The sequence below is a fragment of the Corvus hawaiiensis genome, chromosome 31 (genome assembly GCF_020740725.1).
Source record: "Corvus hawaiiensis isolate bCorHaw1 chromosome 31, bCorHaw1.pri.cur, whole genome shotgun sequence".
Lineage (NCBI taxonomy): Eukaryota > Metazoa > Chordata > Aves > Passeriformes > Corvidae > Corvus > Corvus hawaiiensis.
In genome coordinates, this window is record NC_063243.1 from 17,757 (window position 1) to 36,230 (window position 18,474).

Sequence of the window (18,474 nt, forward strand, 5' to 3'; positions counted from 1 at the left end):
GATCCCCCCAAAATCCCCCCAGGACCCCCCCCCCAACCCCACTCCCCTCCCCAAGACCCCCCAAAACCCCCTCGGGACCCCCCCCCCGAACCCCCCCAATTTTGGGGGTCCCGTCCTGACCCGGTTACGGAGTCCTCCGAGCCGCCAGGGGGCGCCAATGAACCCGATCACGCTCCATCCCCGCGGTCACCACCGAGATGGGGGCAGTTGGGTCCTCCCAGCCGGCAGGGGGCGCCCTGCTCAGTGCTGGCGAGACCGGAAAAGGGGACTGGGAGGGACTGGGAAGGACTGGGAAGGAGTGGAAGGGGTCACAGAGGCTCCCAGTAGCTCCCAGTGGGGCTGTACTGGGGTGGGAGGGGTCTGGGGGGTGCTCGGGTGTATCCAACTGGTCCATACTGGGATGGGACAGATCCCAAAGGGATCCCAGTTTGGGGTGGGAGGGGCTCCCAGTGGCTCCCAGTACCCCAGTTGGGGCTTATACTGGGACGAGATGGAGCTCCTGTGTACCCAACTGGTCCATACTGGTCCATACTGGGATGGGACCCAGTCCATACTGGGATGTCTGGATCCCAGTTTGGGGTGGGAGGGGCTCCAGTATGTCCCAGTACCCCCAGTTAGGGCTATACCCGGGACAGGATGGAGCTCATGTGTACTCAACTGGTCCATACTGGTCCATACTGGGATGTCTGGATCCCAGTTTGGGGTGGGAGGGGCTCCCAGTGGCTCCCAGTACCCCCAGTTGGGGCTATACTGGGACAGGATGGAGCTCAGGTGTGTCCATACTGGTCCATACTGGTCCATACTGGTCCATACTGGGATGGGATGGATCCCAAAGGGATCCCAGTTTGGGGTGGGAGGGGCTCCCAGGGGCTCCCAGTATGTCCCAGTACCCCCAGTTAGGGCTATACTGGGATGGGGCAGGGCTCAGGTGTAGCATAATGGTCCATACTGGGATGGGATGGATCCTGTCTGGATCCCAGTTTGGGGTGGGAGGAGCTCCCAGCGGCTCCCAGTACCCCCAGTTGGGGCTATACTGGGACGAGATGGAGCTCAGGTGTACCCAACTGGTCCATACTGGTCCGTACTGGTCCATACTGGTCCATACTGGGATGGATCCCAAGGGATCCCAGTTTGGGGTGGGAGTGGCTCCCAGAGGCTCCCAGTGGCTCCCAGTACCCCCCATCCATGTCTGTACTGGTGTGGGTCAGCTGCCCGCAGGTGAGGGGGACACTGGGGACACCTGGGGACACCTGAGCAGGGCTGGGGACACCTGAGAACCTTGGGGACACCTGGGGACACCAAAATCAGCCCTGGGGACACCTGGGGACACCTGGGGACACCTGAGAACCTTGGGGACACCTGGGGACACCAAAATCAGCCTGGGGACACCTGGGGACACCTGGGGACACCTGAGAACCTTGGGGGCACCTGGGGACACCAAAATCAGCCCTGGGGACACCTGGGGACACCTGGGGACACCTGAGAACCTTGGGGACACCTGGGGACAGCAGGACCGGGGCTGGGGTGGACACCTGGGGACATCAGGGACACCTGGGCACACCTGAGAACCTTGGGGACACCTGGGGACACCGGGGACAGGGTTGGGGACAGCAGGAGCGGCTTTGGTGACATCGTGGAGGGGTTGGGGACAGGGCTGGGGACATTGGGATGGGGGTTGGGGACACCTGGGGACACCTGGGCAGGGCTGGGGGTTACTTGAGAACCTTGGGGACACTGGGGACACCTGGGGACACTGAGGATGGGGTTGGGCACACCTGGGGGGACACCTGGGGGGGACACCAGGACCGGGGCTGGGGACACCTGGGGACACCTGGGTGGGGCTGGGGGGACACCTGGGGACAGCAGGACGGGGGCTGGGGAGACACCTGGGGACATTGGGGACATCGGGGATGGGTTGGGGGACATTGGGACGGGGGTTGGGTGTTGGGGAACCAGGAAAGCCGCATAAATCTGATTGCCTGACAAAGGATTTTGGGAATATGGAACCGATAAATGAAGGGCACCTTTGGGATACCGAGTCCTCGTTCCGGAACACCTGGAAAACAATGGGGTGGCCGCCGGAAGGGAATCCCCTCTGGATTGAACAGCACCCTCTGCTTGCAGGCAGGACCAAGGGCCAGAGCAGACCCCGCCAGCTCAGCAGAAGGGGTCCAAAGAGCAGTTTTTAGGAGTTAAAGTGTAACGCTCTATGGCAATGTAAGAACTCTTACAGGCTGTGTGTAAATGCGATAGGGTTTGTATCTCGGACGAGATTGGCCAGTGAAAATCAGAATATTCAGCACAGAAGATGATTTATTGTATTGTAACCAGGACTTCGGCCCCCCTCTCTTACTTCCTCTTGGCTCACTCCGCTCTCACCTACTTGCTCTCACTTTACACTCTCGCTCTCCTGGGCCTGCTCAGAGCTGCAGCTGGCAGCTCTAAGCAGTGCCCCTGTACCCACGCCCTTTGCAATAAACCGCATGTTCCAAGATCTGACTTCAGAGATCTCTCGTCTCCGTCCGTCCTGACCGTCCAACCCACCCCAAGCTCCGACAGTTGGGGACATCGGAGGACACCAGGACTGGGGGACACCTGGGGACACCTGAGAACCTTGGGGACACCTGGGGGACAGCAGGACCCAGGGCTGGGGGACACCTGGGGACATTGGGGACATCGGGGATGGGGTTGAGGGGGTCTAAGGGACACCTGGGCAGGGCTGGGGACACCTGAGAACCTTGGGGACACCTGGGGACACCAAAGTCAGCGCTGGGGACACCTGGGGACACCTGGGGACACCGGGGACAGGGTTGGGGACAGCAGGAGTGGCTTTGGTGACATCGTGGAGGGGTTGGGGACAGGGCTGGGGACATTGGGATGGGGGTTGGGGACACCTGGGGACACCTGGGCAGGGCTGGGGGTTACTTGAGAACCTTGGGGACATTGGGGACACCTGGGGACACTGAGGATGGGGTTGGGCACACCTGGGGGGACACCTGGGGGGACACCAGGACCAGGGCTGGGGACACCTGGGGACACCTGGGTGGGGCTGGGGGACACCTGGGGACAGCAGGACCGGGGCTTGGGGACACCTGGGGACACCTGGGGACACCTGAGAACCTTAGGGACACCTGGGGACACCGGGGACAGGGTTGGGGACAGCAGGAGCGGCTTTGGTGACATCGTGGAGGGGTTGGGGACAGGGCTGGGGACATTGGGATGGGGGTTGGGGACACCTGGGGACACCTGGGGACACCTGGGGAGGGCTGGGGACATCTGAGAACCTTGGGGGCACCTGGGGACATCAAAATCAGCGCTGGGGACACCTGGGGACACCTGGGGACAGCAGGATCAGGACTGGGGGACACCTGGGGACACCTGGGGACACCTGAGAACCTTGGGGACACCTGGGCAGGGTTGGGGACATTGGGGACACCCGGGGACACCTGGCCAGGGTTGGGGACACCTGGAGCGGGTTGGGGACACCCGGGGACACCTGGGGACACCTGAGAACCTTGGGGACACCTGGGCAGGGCTGGGGGACACCTGGAGAGGGTTGGGGACATCGGGGACACCTGGAGCGGGTTGGGGACACCTGAGAACCTTGGGGACACCTGGGGACACCTGGGCAGGGCTGGGGACACCCAGGGCCGGCAGTGACGCGTCCCCGAGGTCCCCCCGGTGTCCCCAGGACCCCCCGAATGTCCCCGAATGTCCCCAACGGGGGGGGAAAGGGAAGGAGGGGCGTGGTTTAGGTGGTGACGTCATCCCAGAAGAGGCGGTGCTTTGCTGACGTCACCGCTCGGAGCTGCCGGCGGGGCTGGGGGGGGGGATTGGGGGGGTCCCGGGGGGGATTGGGGGGGTCCCAGGGGGGGATTTGGGGCGTCCTGGAGGATCTCGCGGGGATTTTGGGGGGTCCCGCGGGGTCCTGGGGGGAATTTGGGGGGGTCCGAGGGGGTCCTGGAGGGTTCTAGGGGGGATCTTGGGGGGGTCCCGGGGGGATTTGGGGCGTCCTGGAGGGTCCTGGGGGGTTCAAAGGAGGATTTCGGAGGGTCCGGGGGGTCCCAGGGGGTCCTGGAGGGTCTTGAGGAGGATTTGGGGGGTCCAAGGGGGTCCTGGAGGGTTCTGGGTGAGGTTTGGATGGACATGGATAGACCAGCATGGACCAGCATGGACCAGCATGGACCAGCATGGACCGGTATGGACTGGTATGGAATGGACCAGTAGAGACCAGTATGGACCAGTAGGGACCAGTATGGACCAGTAGGGACCAGTAGGGACCAGTATGGACCAGTAGAGACCAGTATGGACCGGTATGGGCCAGTATTGACGTGGATGGAGCAGTATGGACCAGTAGAGACCAGTATGGGCCGGTATGGACCAGTATGGGCCACTATTGACGTGGATGGACCAGTATGGACCAGTAGAGACCAGTATGGGCCGGTATGGACCAATATGGGCCAGTATTGACGTGGATGGACCGGTATGGACCAGTAGAGACCAGTATGGGCCGGTATGGACCAGTATGGGCCAGTATTGACGTGGATGGACCGGTATGGACCAGTAGAGACCAGTATGGGCCAGTATGAACCAGTATGGACCAGCACAGATGGACTGGGATGGATAGACCGGTGTGGACCAGTATGGACCAGCACAGACCAGTATGGACTGGTTGGGCTGTGTGGGGTGGGCTCAGGGTTTGGGGCCCTGGGACCAGTTCAGAGCTCTGGGCCCACTTTGTCCCAGTTTGTCCCAGTTTATCCCAGTTCACTCTGCACTGGGTTGGGCCCAGTTTATCCCAGTTTGTCCCAGTTCACTCTGCACTGGTTCAGGCCCAGTTTATCCCAGTTTGTCCCAGTTCACTCTGCACTAGGTTGGGCCCAGTTTATCCCAGTTTGTCCCAGTTCACTCTGCACTGGTTCAGGCCCAGTTTATCCCAGTTCATCCCAGTTTGTCCCAGTTTACTCTGCACTGGTTTGGGCCCAGTTTATCTCAGTTTGTCCCAGTTCACTCTGCACTGGGTTGGGCCCAGTTTATCCCAGTTCACTCTGCACTGGTTCGGGCCCAGTTTATCCCAGTTCACTCTGTACTGGTTCGGGCCCAGTTTATCCCAGTTTACTCTGCACTGGTTCAGGCCCAGTTTATCCCAGTTTATCCCAGTTCACTCTGTACTGGTTCGGGCCCAGTTCCGCCTTTAGCCCCGCCCCCTCCAGCCCCAGCCAATCAGCGCCCACCCCGCCTGGCACAGCAGCCAATGGCAGCGCGGGAGGGGGGCGGGAGTTCCGTTACCATGGGAACGAGCGAGCCGCGTCGCCATGGCAACGGCCGAGTGCGCTTCCCGCTTCCTGTTCCCGCCCGCTGCCGCTCTCAGCCAATCAGCGCTCGCGGCGCGGGGCGCGCCGGCCAATGGGAGCGCGGCGGGGGCGGGAGCAGCGTTGCCATGGGGACGGGCCCGCGCGGTCGCCATGGCAACGGGGGCGGCCGGGCCTGAGGCGGAAAAAGCGGGAAAAAGGTAAAAAATCAATCAAAGAAAGCGCTTTTTGTGTGGGGATGGGAGGGACTGGGGGGACTGGGGGGACTGGGATCCCCTCAGGATGCTCGCGGGGCCGTTGGGCAGCCGAGGTTTCCCTGCCAGGACCCCAGAGAGCCGTGACGGAGCCGTGACGTCATCGCCATCCCCGCGCCGTCGTCAACGTCCCCGATGACATCACCGCTGTCCCCGATGACGTCACCGGGGTCAGCCCCGTGGGGGAGGGGACACTGGGGCCATCGGGGCCATCGGGGCCATCGGGGCCAGCGCCCCCCGTGCCGCCGCTGGCCGAGGTGGCCCCACGGTGGCCCCGCTGTCCCCGAGGATGGCGGCCCCGAGGGCCTGGAGCTGCGACAGCCACGGGCCCAGGGACCCTGCGGGGACAGCCAGGGACACTCGGGGACACGCTCGGGGACACGTTTGGGGAGGTTTGGGGACATGTTCGGGGACACGTTCAGGGACACGTTCGGGGACACGTTTGGGGACACTCAGACACGTTTGGGGACGTTTGGGGACATTTGGGGACACGTTTGGGGAGGTTTGGGGACATTTGGGGAGGTTTGGGGACACGTTTGGGGCCGCTCAGGGACACATTTGGGGACACGTTCGGGGACACGTTTGGGGACACGCTCGGGGACACATTCGGGGCCGCACCCACCTGTGCCCGCGGCTGCTCCGGTCCCGTCCCTTCCCTTGGTGGCCTCAAGGGGACACCGGGGGGGTGACACGGGGACAGAGCCACCCCCGGTGCCACCCCGGTGCCACCTCGCCTCCGGGGCCGCCGCGCTGGGGACACAGGGACACAGGGGACACCGGGGACATTGGGGACACAGGGGACAAAGGGGACATTGGGGACACAGGGGACAAAGGGGACACAAGGGACAAAGGCTCCGCGTCACCCCCGGGGTCACCGATGGCCCCGGTGCCACCCCCTGCTGTCCCCAGTGCCACCACAGTGTCCTCAGTGCCACCCCACTGGCACCCCAGTGTCCCCAGTGCCACCCTGGTCCCACTCACCTGCTGTCCCCAAGGCCACCCCAGTGTCCCCAGTTCCACCCCAGTGCCACTCACCTGCTGTCCCCGCTGTCCCCAGTGCCACCCCAGTGTCCCCAGTTCCACCCCAGTGCCACTCACCTGCTGTCCCCAGTGCCACCCCAGTGTCCCCAGTTTCACCCCAGTGCCACTCACCTGCTCTCCCCGCTGTCCCCAGTGGCACCCCAGTGTCCCCAGTGCCACCCCGGTGCCACCCCAGTGCCACTCACCCGCTGTCCCCCGCTGTCCCCGGTGCTACCCCAGGATCCCTGCTGCCACCCCAGTGCCACCCCAGTGCCCCCAGTGCCACCCCAGTGCCACTCACCCGCTGTCCCCCAGTGTCCCCAGTGCCACCCCAGTGTCCCCAGTGCCACCCCAGTGCCACTCACCCGCTGTCCCCCAGTGTCCCCAGTGCCACCCCAGTGTCCCCAGTGCCACCCCAGTGCCACTCACCCGCTGTCCCCCAGTGTCCCCAGTGCCACCCCAGTGTCCCCAGTGCCACCCCAGTGCCACTCACCCGCTGTCCCCCAGTGTCCCCAGTGCCACCCCAGTGTCCCTGGTGCCACCCCAGTGCCACTCACCCGCTGTCCCCCAGTGTCCCCAGTGCCACCCCAGTGCCCCCAGTGCCACCCCAGTGCCACTCACCCGCTGTCCCCCAGTGTCCCCAGTGCCACCCCAGTGTCCCCGGTGCCACCCCAGTGCCACCCCAGTGTCCCGGGTGCCACCCCAGTGCCACTCACCCGCTGTCCCCCAGTGTCCCCAGTGCCACCCCGGTGTCCCTGGTGCCACCCCAGTGCCACTCACCCCGCTGTCCCCCAGTGTCCCCAGTGCCACCCCAGTGTCCCTGGTGCCACCCCAGTGCCACTCACCCGCTGTCCCCCAGTGTCCCCAGTGCCACCCCGGTGTCCCTGGTGCCACCCCAGTGCCACTCACCCGCTGTCCCCCAGTGTCCCCAGTGCCACCCCAGTGTCCCTGGTGCCATCCCAGTGCCACTCACCCGCTGTCCCCCAGTGTCCCCAGTGCCACCCCAGTGTTCCCAGTGCCACCCCAGTGCCACTCACCCGCTGTCCCCCAGTGTCCCCAGTGCCACCCCAGTGTTCCCAGTGCCACCCCAGTGCCACTCACCCGCTGTCCCCCAGTGTCCCCAGTGCCACCCCAGTGTTCCCAGTGCCACCCCAGTGCCACTCACCCGCTGTCCCCCAGTGTCCCCAGTGCCACCCCAGTGTTCCCAGTGCCACCCCAGTGCCACTCACCCGCTGTCCCCCAGTGTCCCCAGTGCCACCCCAGTGTCCCGGGTGCCACCCCAGTGCCACTCACACCGCTGTCCCCCAGTGTCCCCAGTGCCACCCCAGTGTCCCCAGTGCCATCCCAGTGCCACTCACCCGCTGTCCCCCAGTGTCCCCAGTGCCACCCCAGTGTTCCCAGTGCCATCCCAGTGCCACTCACCCGCTGTCCCCCAGTGTTCCCAGTGCACCCCGGTGCCACTCACCCGCTGTCCCCCGCTGTCCCCTCCGGCTCCCGCTGCCACCGGAGCCGCCCCGAGGCCACCAGCGCTGGGGACAGGGGACACTGGCACGGGGACACCGGGCACCGCCGCCCCCAGAGTGTCCCCAGCGCCCCCAAACTGTCCCCAATGTCCCCAAACTGTCCCCAAGGTGTCCCCAATGTCCCCAAACTGTCCCCAATGTCCCCCCTGGGTGTCCCCAGGTGTCCCCAAGGTGTCCCAACCCCCCCCAGGTGTCCTCAAAATGTCCCCAAAGTCCCCCCCCAAGGTGCCCCCAACCCCTCTGGGTGTCCCCAAGGTGTCCTCAACCCCCCCTGGGTGTCCCCAAGGTGTCCCCCAGGTGTCCCCAACCCCCCCCATTGTCCCCAGGATGTCCCCAGCTGTCCCCCATTGTTCCCAGGTGTCCCCCGGGTGTCCCCAAGGTGTCCCCAGGGTGTCCCCAAGGTGTCCCCCCCGCTGTCCCCAATGTCCCCACCCGTCACTCGGTGCCCGGCCCGTTCCAGGCGCTCGCTGAGGGTCCCCAGGGCCCCGAGGGCTGCGCTGAGCTCGGCCTGGGAGCCCCAGAGCCTGGGGGAGGGACAGACCAGTGACCTCCCAGTGCCACCAGTGCCCTCCCAGTGCCACCAGTGCCACCCACAGAGCCACAGCCTGAGAGCCCCAGAGCCTGGGGGAGGGACAGACCAGTGACCTCCCAGTGCCACCAGTGCCCTTCCCAGTGCCACCAGTCCCTCCCAGTCCCTCCCAATCCCCTCCCAGTTCCCTCCCAGTCCCCTCCCAGTTCCCTCCCAATCCCCTTCCAGTTCCCGCCCAGTCCCTCCCAGTCCCCTCCCAGTTCCATCCCAGTCCCATCCCAATCCCCCCCCAGTCCCACCCAGTCCCTCCCATTCCCCCCAGTCCCCCTCCCAGTCCCTCCCAGTTCCCTCCCAGTTCCCCCAGTACCGGCTCAGGGCCCGGCCCAGTTCCCCCAGGGCCTCCTCAGCCACCTCCGCCCGGCGCCGCTCCCGGGACACAGCCTGGGCACGGAGCGGGCCCGGGGTCACCGAGGGCCACCAAAGTGTCCCAAAGTGTCACCAAAGTGTCCCAAAGTGCCACCGAGGGCCACCGAGGGCCACCAAAGTGTCACCAAGGGCCACCAAAGTGTCCCAAAGTGTCACCAAGTGTCCCCAAAATGGCCCCAAAGTGCCACCAAGGGCCACCAAATGTCCCCAAAATGTCCCCAAAATGTCCCCAAAATGTCCCAAAGTCTCCCCAAAATGTCCCCAAATGTGCCCAAAATGTCCCCAAATGGACCAAAAATGTCCCCAAAGTGTCCCGAAAATGTTCCAAAATGCCCCATAATGTCCCCAAAGTGTCCCAAAATGTCCCCACATGGCCCCAGGTGTCCCCTCTGTCCTTCTGTCCATCCATCCCCTCTCTGTCCGTCCGTCCTTTCCCCCCTCTCTGTCCCCCCCATCCGTCCGTCCGTCCGTCCATCCGTCCGTCCCCACCTGTCCCTTCTCTGTCCCTCTGTGCCCTGTCCCCTGTCCGTCCGTCCGTCCGTCCGTCCCCACCTGTCCCCTCTCTGTCCCTCTGTGCCCTGTCCCCTGTCCGTCCGTCCGTCCGTCCGTCCATCCATCCGTCCCCACCTGTCCCCTCTCTGTCCCTCTGTGCCCCTGTCCCCTGTCCGTCCGTCCATCCGTCCGTCCCCACCTGTCCCCTCTCTGTCCCTCTGTGCCCCTGTCCCCTGTCCGTCCGTCCGTCCGTCCGTCCCCACCTGTCCCCTCTCTGTCCCTCTGTGCCCCTGTCCCCTGTCCGTCCGTCCGTCCGTCCGTCCCCACCTGTCCCCTCTCTGTCCCTCTGTGCCCCTGTCCCCTGTCCGTCCGTCCGTCCGTCCGTCCCCACCTGCTCCCGCAGCCGCTGCTCCTCTCCCCTGCTCAGGCTCAGCCGCAGCAGCAGCTCCAGAACCTTCCGGCGCCAGCGCCGCAGCAGCACCTGGGCACCAAACAATGCACCTGGGCACCCAAAAACTCACCTGGGCACCCAAAAATACACCTGGGCACCCAAAAACTCACCTGGGCACCCAAAAACCTCAGCTGGGCACCCAAAAACTCACCTGGGCACCCAAAAATACACCTGGGCACCCAAAAACTCACCTGGGCACCCAAAAACCTCAGCTGGGCACCCAAAAACTCACCTGGGCACCCAAACCTCACCTGGGCACCAAACAATGCACCTGGGCACCCAAAAACTCACCTGGGCACCCAAAAACAACCTCACCTGGGCACCCAAAAATACACCTGGGCACCCAAAAACTCACCTGGGCACCAAAACCAGCTCAGCTGGGCACCCAAAAACTCACCTGGGCACCAAACAATGCACCTGGGCACCAAAACCAGCTCAGCTGGGCACCCAAAAACAACCTCACCTGGGCACCCAAAAATACACCTGGGCACCCAAAAACTCACCTGGGCACCCAAAAATACACCTGGGCACCAAAACCAGCTCAACTGGGCACCCAAAAACTCACCTGGGCACACAAAAACCTCAGCTGGGCACCCAAAAATACACCTGGGCACCCAAAAACCTCACCTGGGCACCAAAACAACCTCACCTGGGCACCCAAAAACAACCTCACCTGGGCACCCAAAAACTCACCTGGGCACCCAAAAATACACCTGGGCACCCAAAAACTCACCTGGGCACCCAAAAACTCACCTGGGCACCAAACAATGCACCTGGGCACCCAAAAATACACCTGGACACCAAAACCAGCTCAGCTGGGCACCCAAAAATACACCTGGGCACCCAAAAACTCACCTGGGCACCCAAAAATACACCTGGACACCAAAACCAGCTCAGCTGGGCACCCAAAAATACACCTGGGCACCCAAAAACTCACCTGGGCACCCAAAAATACACCTGGGCACCCAAAAATGGAACTGGGCACCCAAAAATACACCTGGGCACACAAAAATACACCTGGGCACCCAAAAACTCACCTGGGCACCCAAAAACTCACCTGGGCACCTAAAAATACACCTGGGCACCAAACAATGCACCTGGGCACCCAAAAATACACCTGGGCACCCAAAAACTCACCTGGGCACCTAAAAATACACCTGGGCACCCAAAAACCTCAGCTGGGCACCCAAAAACTCACCTGGGCACCCAAAAATACACCTGGGCACCCAAAAACTCACCTGGGCACCTAAAAATACACCTGGGCACCCAAAAACCTCACCTAGGCACCCAAAAATACACCTGGGCACCCAAAAACCTCAGCTGGGCACCCAAAAATACACCTGGGCACCCAAAAATACACCTGGGCACCCAAAAACTCACCTGGGCACCCAAAAATACACCTGGGCACCCAAAAACCTCAGCTGGGCACCCAAAAATACACCTGGGCACCCAAAAACCTCAGCTGGGCACCCAAAAACTCACCTGGGCACCCAAAACTCACCTGGGCACCAAAAACCTCAGCTGGGCACCTAAAAACCTCAGCTGGGCACCCAAAAACTCACCTGGGCACCCAAAAACCTCACCTGGGCACCCAAAAACCTCAGCTGGGCACCCAAAAACTCACCTGGGCACCCAAAAACTCACCTGGGCACCAAAACCAGCTCAGCTGGGCACCCAAAAACAACCTCACCTGGGCACCCAAAAATACACCTGGGCACCCAAAAACTCACCTGGGCACCCAAAAATACACCTGGGCACCAAAACCAGCTCAACTGGGCACCCAAAAACTCACCTGGGCACACAAAAACCTCAGCTGGGCACCCAAAAATACACCTGGGCACCCAAAAACCTCACCTGGGCACCAAAACAACCTCACCTGGGCACCCAAAAACTCACCTGGGCACCCAAAAACAACCTCACCTGGGCACCCAAAAACTCACCTGGGCACCCAAAAACCTCACCTGGGCACCAAAACAACCTCACCTGGGCACCCAAAAACTCACCTAGGCACCCAAAAACAACCTCACCTGGGCACCCAAAAATACACCTGGGCACCCAAAAATACACCTGGGCACCCAAAAACAACCTCACCTGGGCACCCAAAAATACACCTGGGCACCCAAAAACTCACCTGGGCACCAAACAATGCACCTGGGCACCCAAAAACTCACCTGGGCACCCAAAAACTCACCTGGGCACACAAAAACCTCAGCTGGGCACCTAAAAATACACCTGGGCACCCAAAAACCTCACCTGGGCACCAAAACAACCTCACCTGGGCACCCAAAAACTCACCTAGGCACCCAAAAACAACCTCACCTGGGCACCCAAAAATACACCTGGGCACCCAAAAACCTCACCTGGGCACCAAAACAACCTCACCTGGGCACCCAAAAACTCACCTGGGCACCAAACAATGCACCTGGGCACCCAAAAACTCACCTGGGCACCCAAAAATACACCTGGGCACCCAAAAACAACCTCACCTGGGCACCCAAAAACTCACCTGGGCACACAAAAATACACCTGGGCACCCAAAAACCTCAGCTGGGCACCCAAAAACTCACCTGGGCACCAAACAATGCACCTGGGCACCCAAAAATACACCTGGACACCAAAACCAGCTCAACTGGGCACCCAAAAATACACCTGGGCACCCAAAAACTCACCTGGGCACCTAAAAATACACCTGGGCACCCAAAAATGGAACTGGGCACCCAAAAATACACCTGGGCACCCAAAAACCTCACCTGGGCACCCAAAAACTCACCTGGGCACCCAAAAATACACCTGGACACCAAAACCAGCTCAGCTGGGCACCCAAAAATACACCTGGGCACCCAAAAACTCACCTGGGCACCTAAAAATACACCTGGGCACCCAAAAACCTCACCTAGGCACCCAAAAATACACCTGGGCACCCAAAAACCTCAGCTGGGCACCCAAAAACTCACCTGGGCACCCAAAACTCACCTGGGCACCAAAAACCTCAGCTGGGCACCCAAAAACCTCAGCTGGGCACCCAAAAACTCACCTGGGCACCAAACAATGCACCTGGGCACCCAAAAACTCACCTGGGCACCCAAAAATACACCTGGGCACCCAAAAACTCACCTGGGCACCTAAAAATACACCTGGGCACCCAAAAACCTTACCTAGGCACCCAAAAATACACCTGGGCACCCAAAAACCTCAGCTGGGCACCCAAAAACTCACCTGGGCACCCAAAACTCACCTGGGCACCAAAAACCTCAGCTGGGCACCTAAAAACCTCAGCTGGGCACCCAAAAACTCACCTGGGCACCAAACAATGCACCTGGGCACCCAAAAACTCACCTGGGCACCCAAAAATACACCTGGACACCAAAACCAGCTCAGCTGGGCACCCAAAAACTCACCTGGGCACCCAAAAACTCACCTGGGCACCCAAAAATACACCTGGGCACACAAAAACAGCTCAGCTGGGCACCTAAAAATACACCTGGGCACCCAAAAACTCACCTGGGCACCTAAAAATACACCTGGGCACCCAAAAATGGAACTGGGCACCCAAAAATACACCTGGGCACCCAAACCTCACCTGGGCACCAAACAATGCACCTGGGCACCCAAAAACTCACCTGGGCACCAAAACCAGCTCAGCTGGGCACCAAAAACTCGCCTGGGCACCAAAACAACCTCACCTGGGCACCCAAACCTCACCTGGGCACCTAAAAATACACCTGGGCACCCAAAAATGGAACTGGGCACCCAAAAACCTCACCTGGGCACCCAAACCTCACCTGGGCACCAAACAATGCACCTGGGCACCCAAAAACTCACCTGGGCACCCAAAAATACACCTGGGCACCCAAAAATGGAACTGGGCACCCAAAAATACACCTGGGCACCCAAAAACCTCACCTGGGCACCAAAACAACCTCACCTGGGCACCCAAAAACTCACCTGGGCACCCAAAAATACACCTGGGCACCCAAAAACCTCAGCTGGGCACCCAAAACCAGCTGAGCTGGGCACCCAAACCTCACCTGGGCACCCAAAAATACACCTGGGCACCCAAAAACCTCACCTGGGCACCAAACAAACCTCACGTGGGCACCAAACAATGCACCTGGGCACCCAAAACCTCACCTGGGCACCCAAAATGCACCGGGGCACCCCAAAAACTCACCTGGGCACCCCAAAAACTCACCTGGGCACCCAAAAATGGACCTGGGCACCCAAAAACCTCACCTGGGCACCCAAAAACTCACCTGGGCACCAAACAAACCTCACGTGGGCACCAAACAATGCACCTGGGCACCCAAAACCTCACCGGGGCACCCAAAATGCACCGGGGCACCCCAAAAACTCACCTGGGCACCCCAAAAACTCACCTGGGCACCCAAAAATGGACCTGGGCACCCAAAAATGGTCTCCTCCCAGTCCCTCCCAGTTCTCCCAGGTGGGGGGGACTGGGAGGGACTGGGAGAGACTGGGAGCACTGGGAGGGGTTACTGGGAGTCACTGGGAGTTATGGGGAGTTACTGGGAGTCACTGGGAGGTAACTGGGAGTCACTGGAGGGGGTAACTGGGCGCTACTGGGTGTTACTGGGAGGTCACTGGGCGTAACTGGGAGTCACTGAGGGGGTAACTGGGTGTTACTGGGAGCACTGGGGGGATAACTGGGAGTCACTGGGAGTCACTGGAAGTTACTGGGAGTCACTGGCAGGGTAACTGAGAGTTACTGGGAGTTATGGGGAGTTACTGGGAGGTAACTGGGAGTTACTGGGGGAGTCACTGGGCGCTACTGGGCACTACTGGGAGGTCACTGGGCGTAACTGGGAGTCACTGAGGGGGTAACTGGGCGTTACTGAGAGTTACTGGGAGGTCACTGGGTGTTACTGGGAGCACTGGGGGGGGTAACTGGTAGTTACTGGGCATTACTGGGAGTCACTGGCAGGGTAACTGGGAGTTACTGGGAGCACTGGGGGGCCAACTGGGAGTCACTGGGAGTTACTGGGAGTCACTGGCAGGGTAAGTGGGAGTTACTGGGGGGGTAACTGGGAGTTACTGGGAGGTCACTGGGAGTCACTGGGAGTTACTGGGAGTTACTGGGAGCACTGGGAGTCACTGGGGGCGTTACTGGGCGTTACTGGGAGCACTGGGAGTCACTGGGGGCGTTACTGGGCGTTACTGGGAGTCACTGGGGGCGTTACTGGGAGCGTTACCGGGAGCGCTCGGAGTTACTGGGGGGATAACTGGGCATTACTGGGGCGGTAACTGGGAGTCACCGGGGGCGTTACTGGGGGCGTTACTGGGAGTACTGGGGGCGGTAACTGGGAGTCACTGGGGGCGTCACTGGGGGCGTCACTGGGAGTACTGGGGGTGTTACTGGGAGCACTGGGGGGGGTAAGTGGGAGTCACTGGAGGCGTTACTGGGGGCGTTACTGGGAGCACTGGGAGTACTGGGGGCGGTAACTGGGAGTCACTGGGGGCGTTACTGGGGGCGTTACTGGGAGTACTGGGGGCGGTAACTGGGAGTCACTGGGGGCGTCACTGGGGGCGTCACTGGGAGTACTGGGGGTGTTACTGGGAGCACTGGGGGGGGTAAGTGGGAGTCACTGGAGGCGTTACTGGGGGCGTTACTGGGAGCACTGGGAGTACTGGGGGCGGTAACTGGGAGTCACTGGGGGCGTTACTGGGGGCGTTACTGGGAGTACTGGGGGCGGTAACTGGGAGTCACTGGGGGCGTCACTGGGGGCGTCACTGGGAGTACTGGGGGTGTTACTGGGAGCACTGGGGGGGGTAACTGGGAGTCACTGGGGGCGTTACTGGGAGCACTGGGAGTCACTGGGGGGGTAACTGGGAGTCACTGGAGGCGTTACTGGGAGCACTGGGAGTCACTGGGGGCGTCACTGGGAGCACTGGGGGGGGTAACTGGGAGTCACTGGGGCGTCACTGGGAGCACTGGGGGCGTTAGTGGGAGCACTGGGAGTCACTGGGGGTGTTACTGGGGGCGTTACTGGGAGTCACAGGGGGCGTTACTGGGCGTTACTGGGAGCACTGGGAGGCCTCACCTGCTCTGGGCTTGGCTCCGCCCCTTCCGTGCCGAGGCCCCGCCCCCTCCAGGCCACGAGCTCCTCCTCCAGGACCTGGCCACGCCCCTTTTCCTCAGCAAGCTCCGCCTCCAGGTGCTGGCCACGCCCCTTTTCCTCAGCAAGCTCCGCCTCCAGGCGCTGGCCACGCCCCCTTTCCTCAGCAAGCTCCGCCTCCAGGCGCTGGCCACGCCCCTTTTCCTCAGCAAGCTCCGCCTCCAGGTGCTGGCCACGCCCCCTTTCCTCAGCAAGCTCCGCCTCCAGGCGCTGGCCACGCCCCTTTTCCTCAGCAAGCTCCGCCTCCAGGACCTGGCCACGCCCCTTTTCCTCAGCAAGCTCCGCCTCCAGGCGCTGGCCACGCCCCTTTTCCTCAGCAAGCTCCGCCTCCAGGCGCTGGCCACGCCCCTTTTCCTCAGCAAGCTCCGCCTCCAGGCGCTGGCCACGCCCCCTTTCGGTCTCAAGCTCCGCCCCCAGGCGCTGGCCACGCCCCCTCAGGGCCTCGAGCTCCGCCCCCAGGGACCTGGGAAGGGGAAATGGGATTACTGGGAGCACTGGGAGGGGGGAATGGGGGTACTGGGAGGGGGAAATGGGGGCACTGGGAGCACTGGGAGGACGGAATGGGAGCACTGGGAGCACTGGGAGGGGGAATGGGGGCACTGGGAGCACTGGGAGGGGAAATGGGGGCAATGGGAGGGGGAAATGGGGGCACTGGGAGGGGGCACTGGGAGCACTGGGCGGGGGAATAGGGGCACTGGGAGGAGGGAATGGGAGCACTGGGAGCACTGGGAGGGGGAATGGGGGCACTGGGAGGGGGAAATGGGGGCACTGGGAGGGGGAATGGGGGCACTGGGAGGGGGAATAGGGGCACTGGGAGGAGGGAATAGGAGCACTGGGAGGAGGGAATGGGAGCACTGGGAGCACTGGGAGGGGGAATGGGGGCACTGGGAGGGGAAATGGGGGTACTGGGAGGGGGAATGGGGGCACTGGGAGCATTGGGAGGTTACTGGGAGGTTCCTGGGAGTCTCACCTGGGGCGCAGCACGAAGTGGGAGGGAGGAACGAGGCCCCCCAGACTGGGAGGGGGTAACTGGGAGCACTGGGAGGCACTGGGAGCACTGGGAGGGGGTAACTGGGAGGCAGTGGGAGCACTGGGAGGGGGTAACTGGGAGCACTGGGAGGCACTGGGAGGGGGTAACTGGGAGGCACTGGGAGCACTGGGAGGGCCCCGCGGGCCCGGGCGGGGCTCGGCCATGGGCGACCTGTGAGGGGAGAGTTCCCAGTAAGGACCAGTAAGGACCAGTACAGCCGCTCCCCGGCCCCAGTAACCCCCAGTTCCCCCTCCCCAGTTCCTCCCAGTTCCTCCCAGTCTCTCCCAGTACCTCCCAGTTCCCCGCGCGGTCCACGCTGGGAAGGAGCCGCCTCCGCCGCCGCTTTCCCGCGCTCCCGCCTCAGCCAATCAGCGCGCGGCACCCCCTCCGCGCCGGCCAATCAGAGGCGGCGGCTCGCAAGCCCCGCCCCTCGCTGATAGGGCTTCTCAGGGGTGAGTGGGCGGGGCAACGCTCATCGCCCCGCCCACCTGGTGAATGGACCAATCAGAGCTCGGGGGCGGGGCCAAAAGGGAATCGGGTCCTGGAAGGGGAAATGAGGCGCTGAGGGGGTCTCGGAAGGGTAAATCGGGGTTCTGAGGGGGTGAAGGGGGTCGGGGAAGGGCAAATGAGCTCTGGAGGGGTTAACGGGGTCCTGAAAGGGAAAGCGGAGCCTGAGGGGGGGTTAATGCGGTCTGAGGGGGGTCCTGGAAGGGCAAATCAGGGTCCTGAGGATGTAAATGGGAGCTTAGGGGGGTGCTGGAAGAGTAAATGGGGCTCTGGAAGGGTGAACCAGGCTCCTGAGGGGGGCACGGGGTCCTGGCAGGGAAACCTCGGCTGCGCAAAGGCCCCGCGAGCATCCTGAGGGGAGCCAAGTGTCCCCAGTCCCTCCCAGTCACCCCCAGCCCCCCCCAGTCCGCCCCCAGTCCCTCCCAGTCCCCCCAGTCCCCCCAGTCCCTCCCATCCCCACACAAAAAGCGCTTTCTTTGATTGATTTTTTACCTATTTCCCGCTTTTTCCGCCTCAGGCCCGGCCGCCCCCGTTGCCATGGCGACCGCGCGGGCCCGTCCCCATGGCAACGCTGCTCCCGCCCCCGCCGCGCTCCCATTGGCCGGCGCGCCCCGCGCCGCGAGCGCTGATTGGCTGAGAGCGGCAGCGGGCGGGAACAGGAAGCGGGAAGCGCACTCGGCCGTTGCCATGGCGACGCGGCTCGCTCGTTCCCATGGTAACGGAACTCCCGCCCCTTCCCGCGCTGCCATTGGCTGCTGCGCCAGGCGGGGTGAGCGCTGATTGGCTGGGGCTGGAG

General features: G+C 62.6%; 1 protein-coding gene across 3 annotated transcripts; it reads right to left on the reverse strand.

Annotated features, from left to right (window-relative positions):
- Positions 1-4,778: 4,778 nt before the first annotated feature.
- LOC125318849 (cortactin-binding protein 2-like) lies at positions 4,779-18,233 on the reverse strand. 3 transcript variants are annotated; one of them, XM_048289766.1, is made up of 9 exons: positions 18,171-18,233; positions 17,112-17,342; positions 16,067-16,604; positions 9,948-10,037; positions 9,006-9,079; positions 8,542-8,633; positions 8,052-8,115; positions 6,189-6,316; positions 4,779-5,904 (listed from the first exon to the last, which is right to left on the reverse strand). In XM_048289766.1, exons 1-9 carry the CDS (start codon positions 18,215-18,217, stop codon positions 5,738-5,740), a joined length of 1,431 nt encoding a protein of 476 aa, XP_048145723.1. In that variant the 5' UTR covers positions 18,218-18,233; the 3' UTR covers positions 4,779-5,737. The 3 variants fall into 3 exon arrangements, with proteins under 3 accessions (XP_048145723.1, XP_048145722.1, XP_048145724.1); XM_048289765.1 differs by lacking the exon at positions 4,779-5,904 and having other exon boundaries at positions 5,916-6,316; XM_048289767.1 differs by lacking the exons at positions 4,779-5,904; positions 18,171-18,233 and adding an exon at positions 17,463-17,620 and having other exon boundaries at positions 5,917-6,316.
- Between the last annotated feature and the right edge of the window lie 241 nt (positions 18,234-18,474).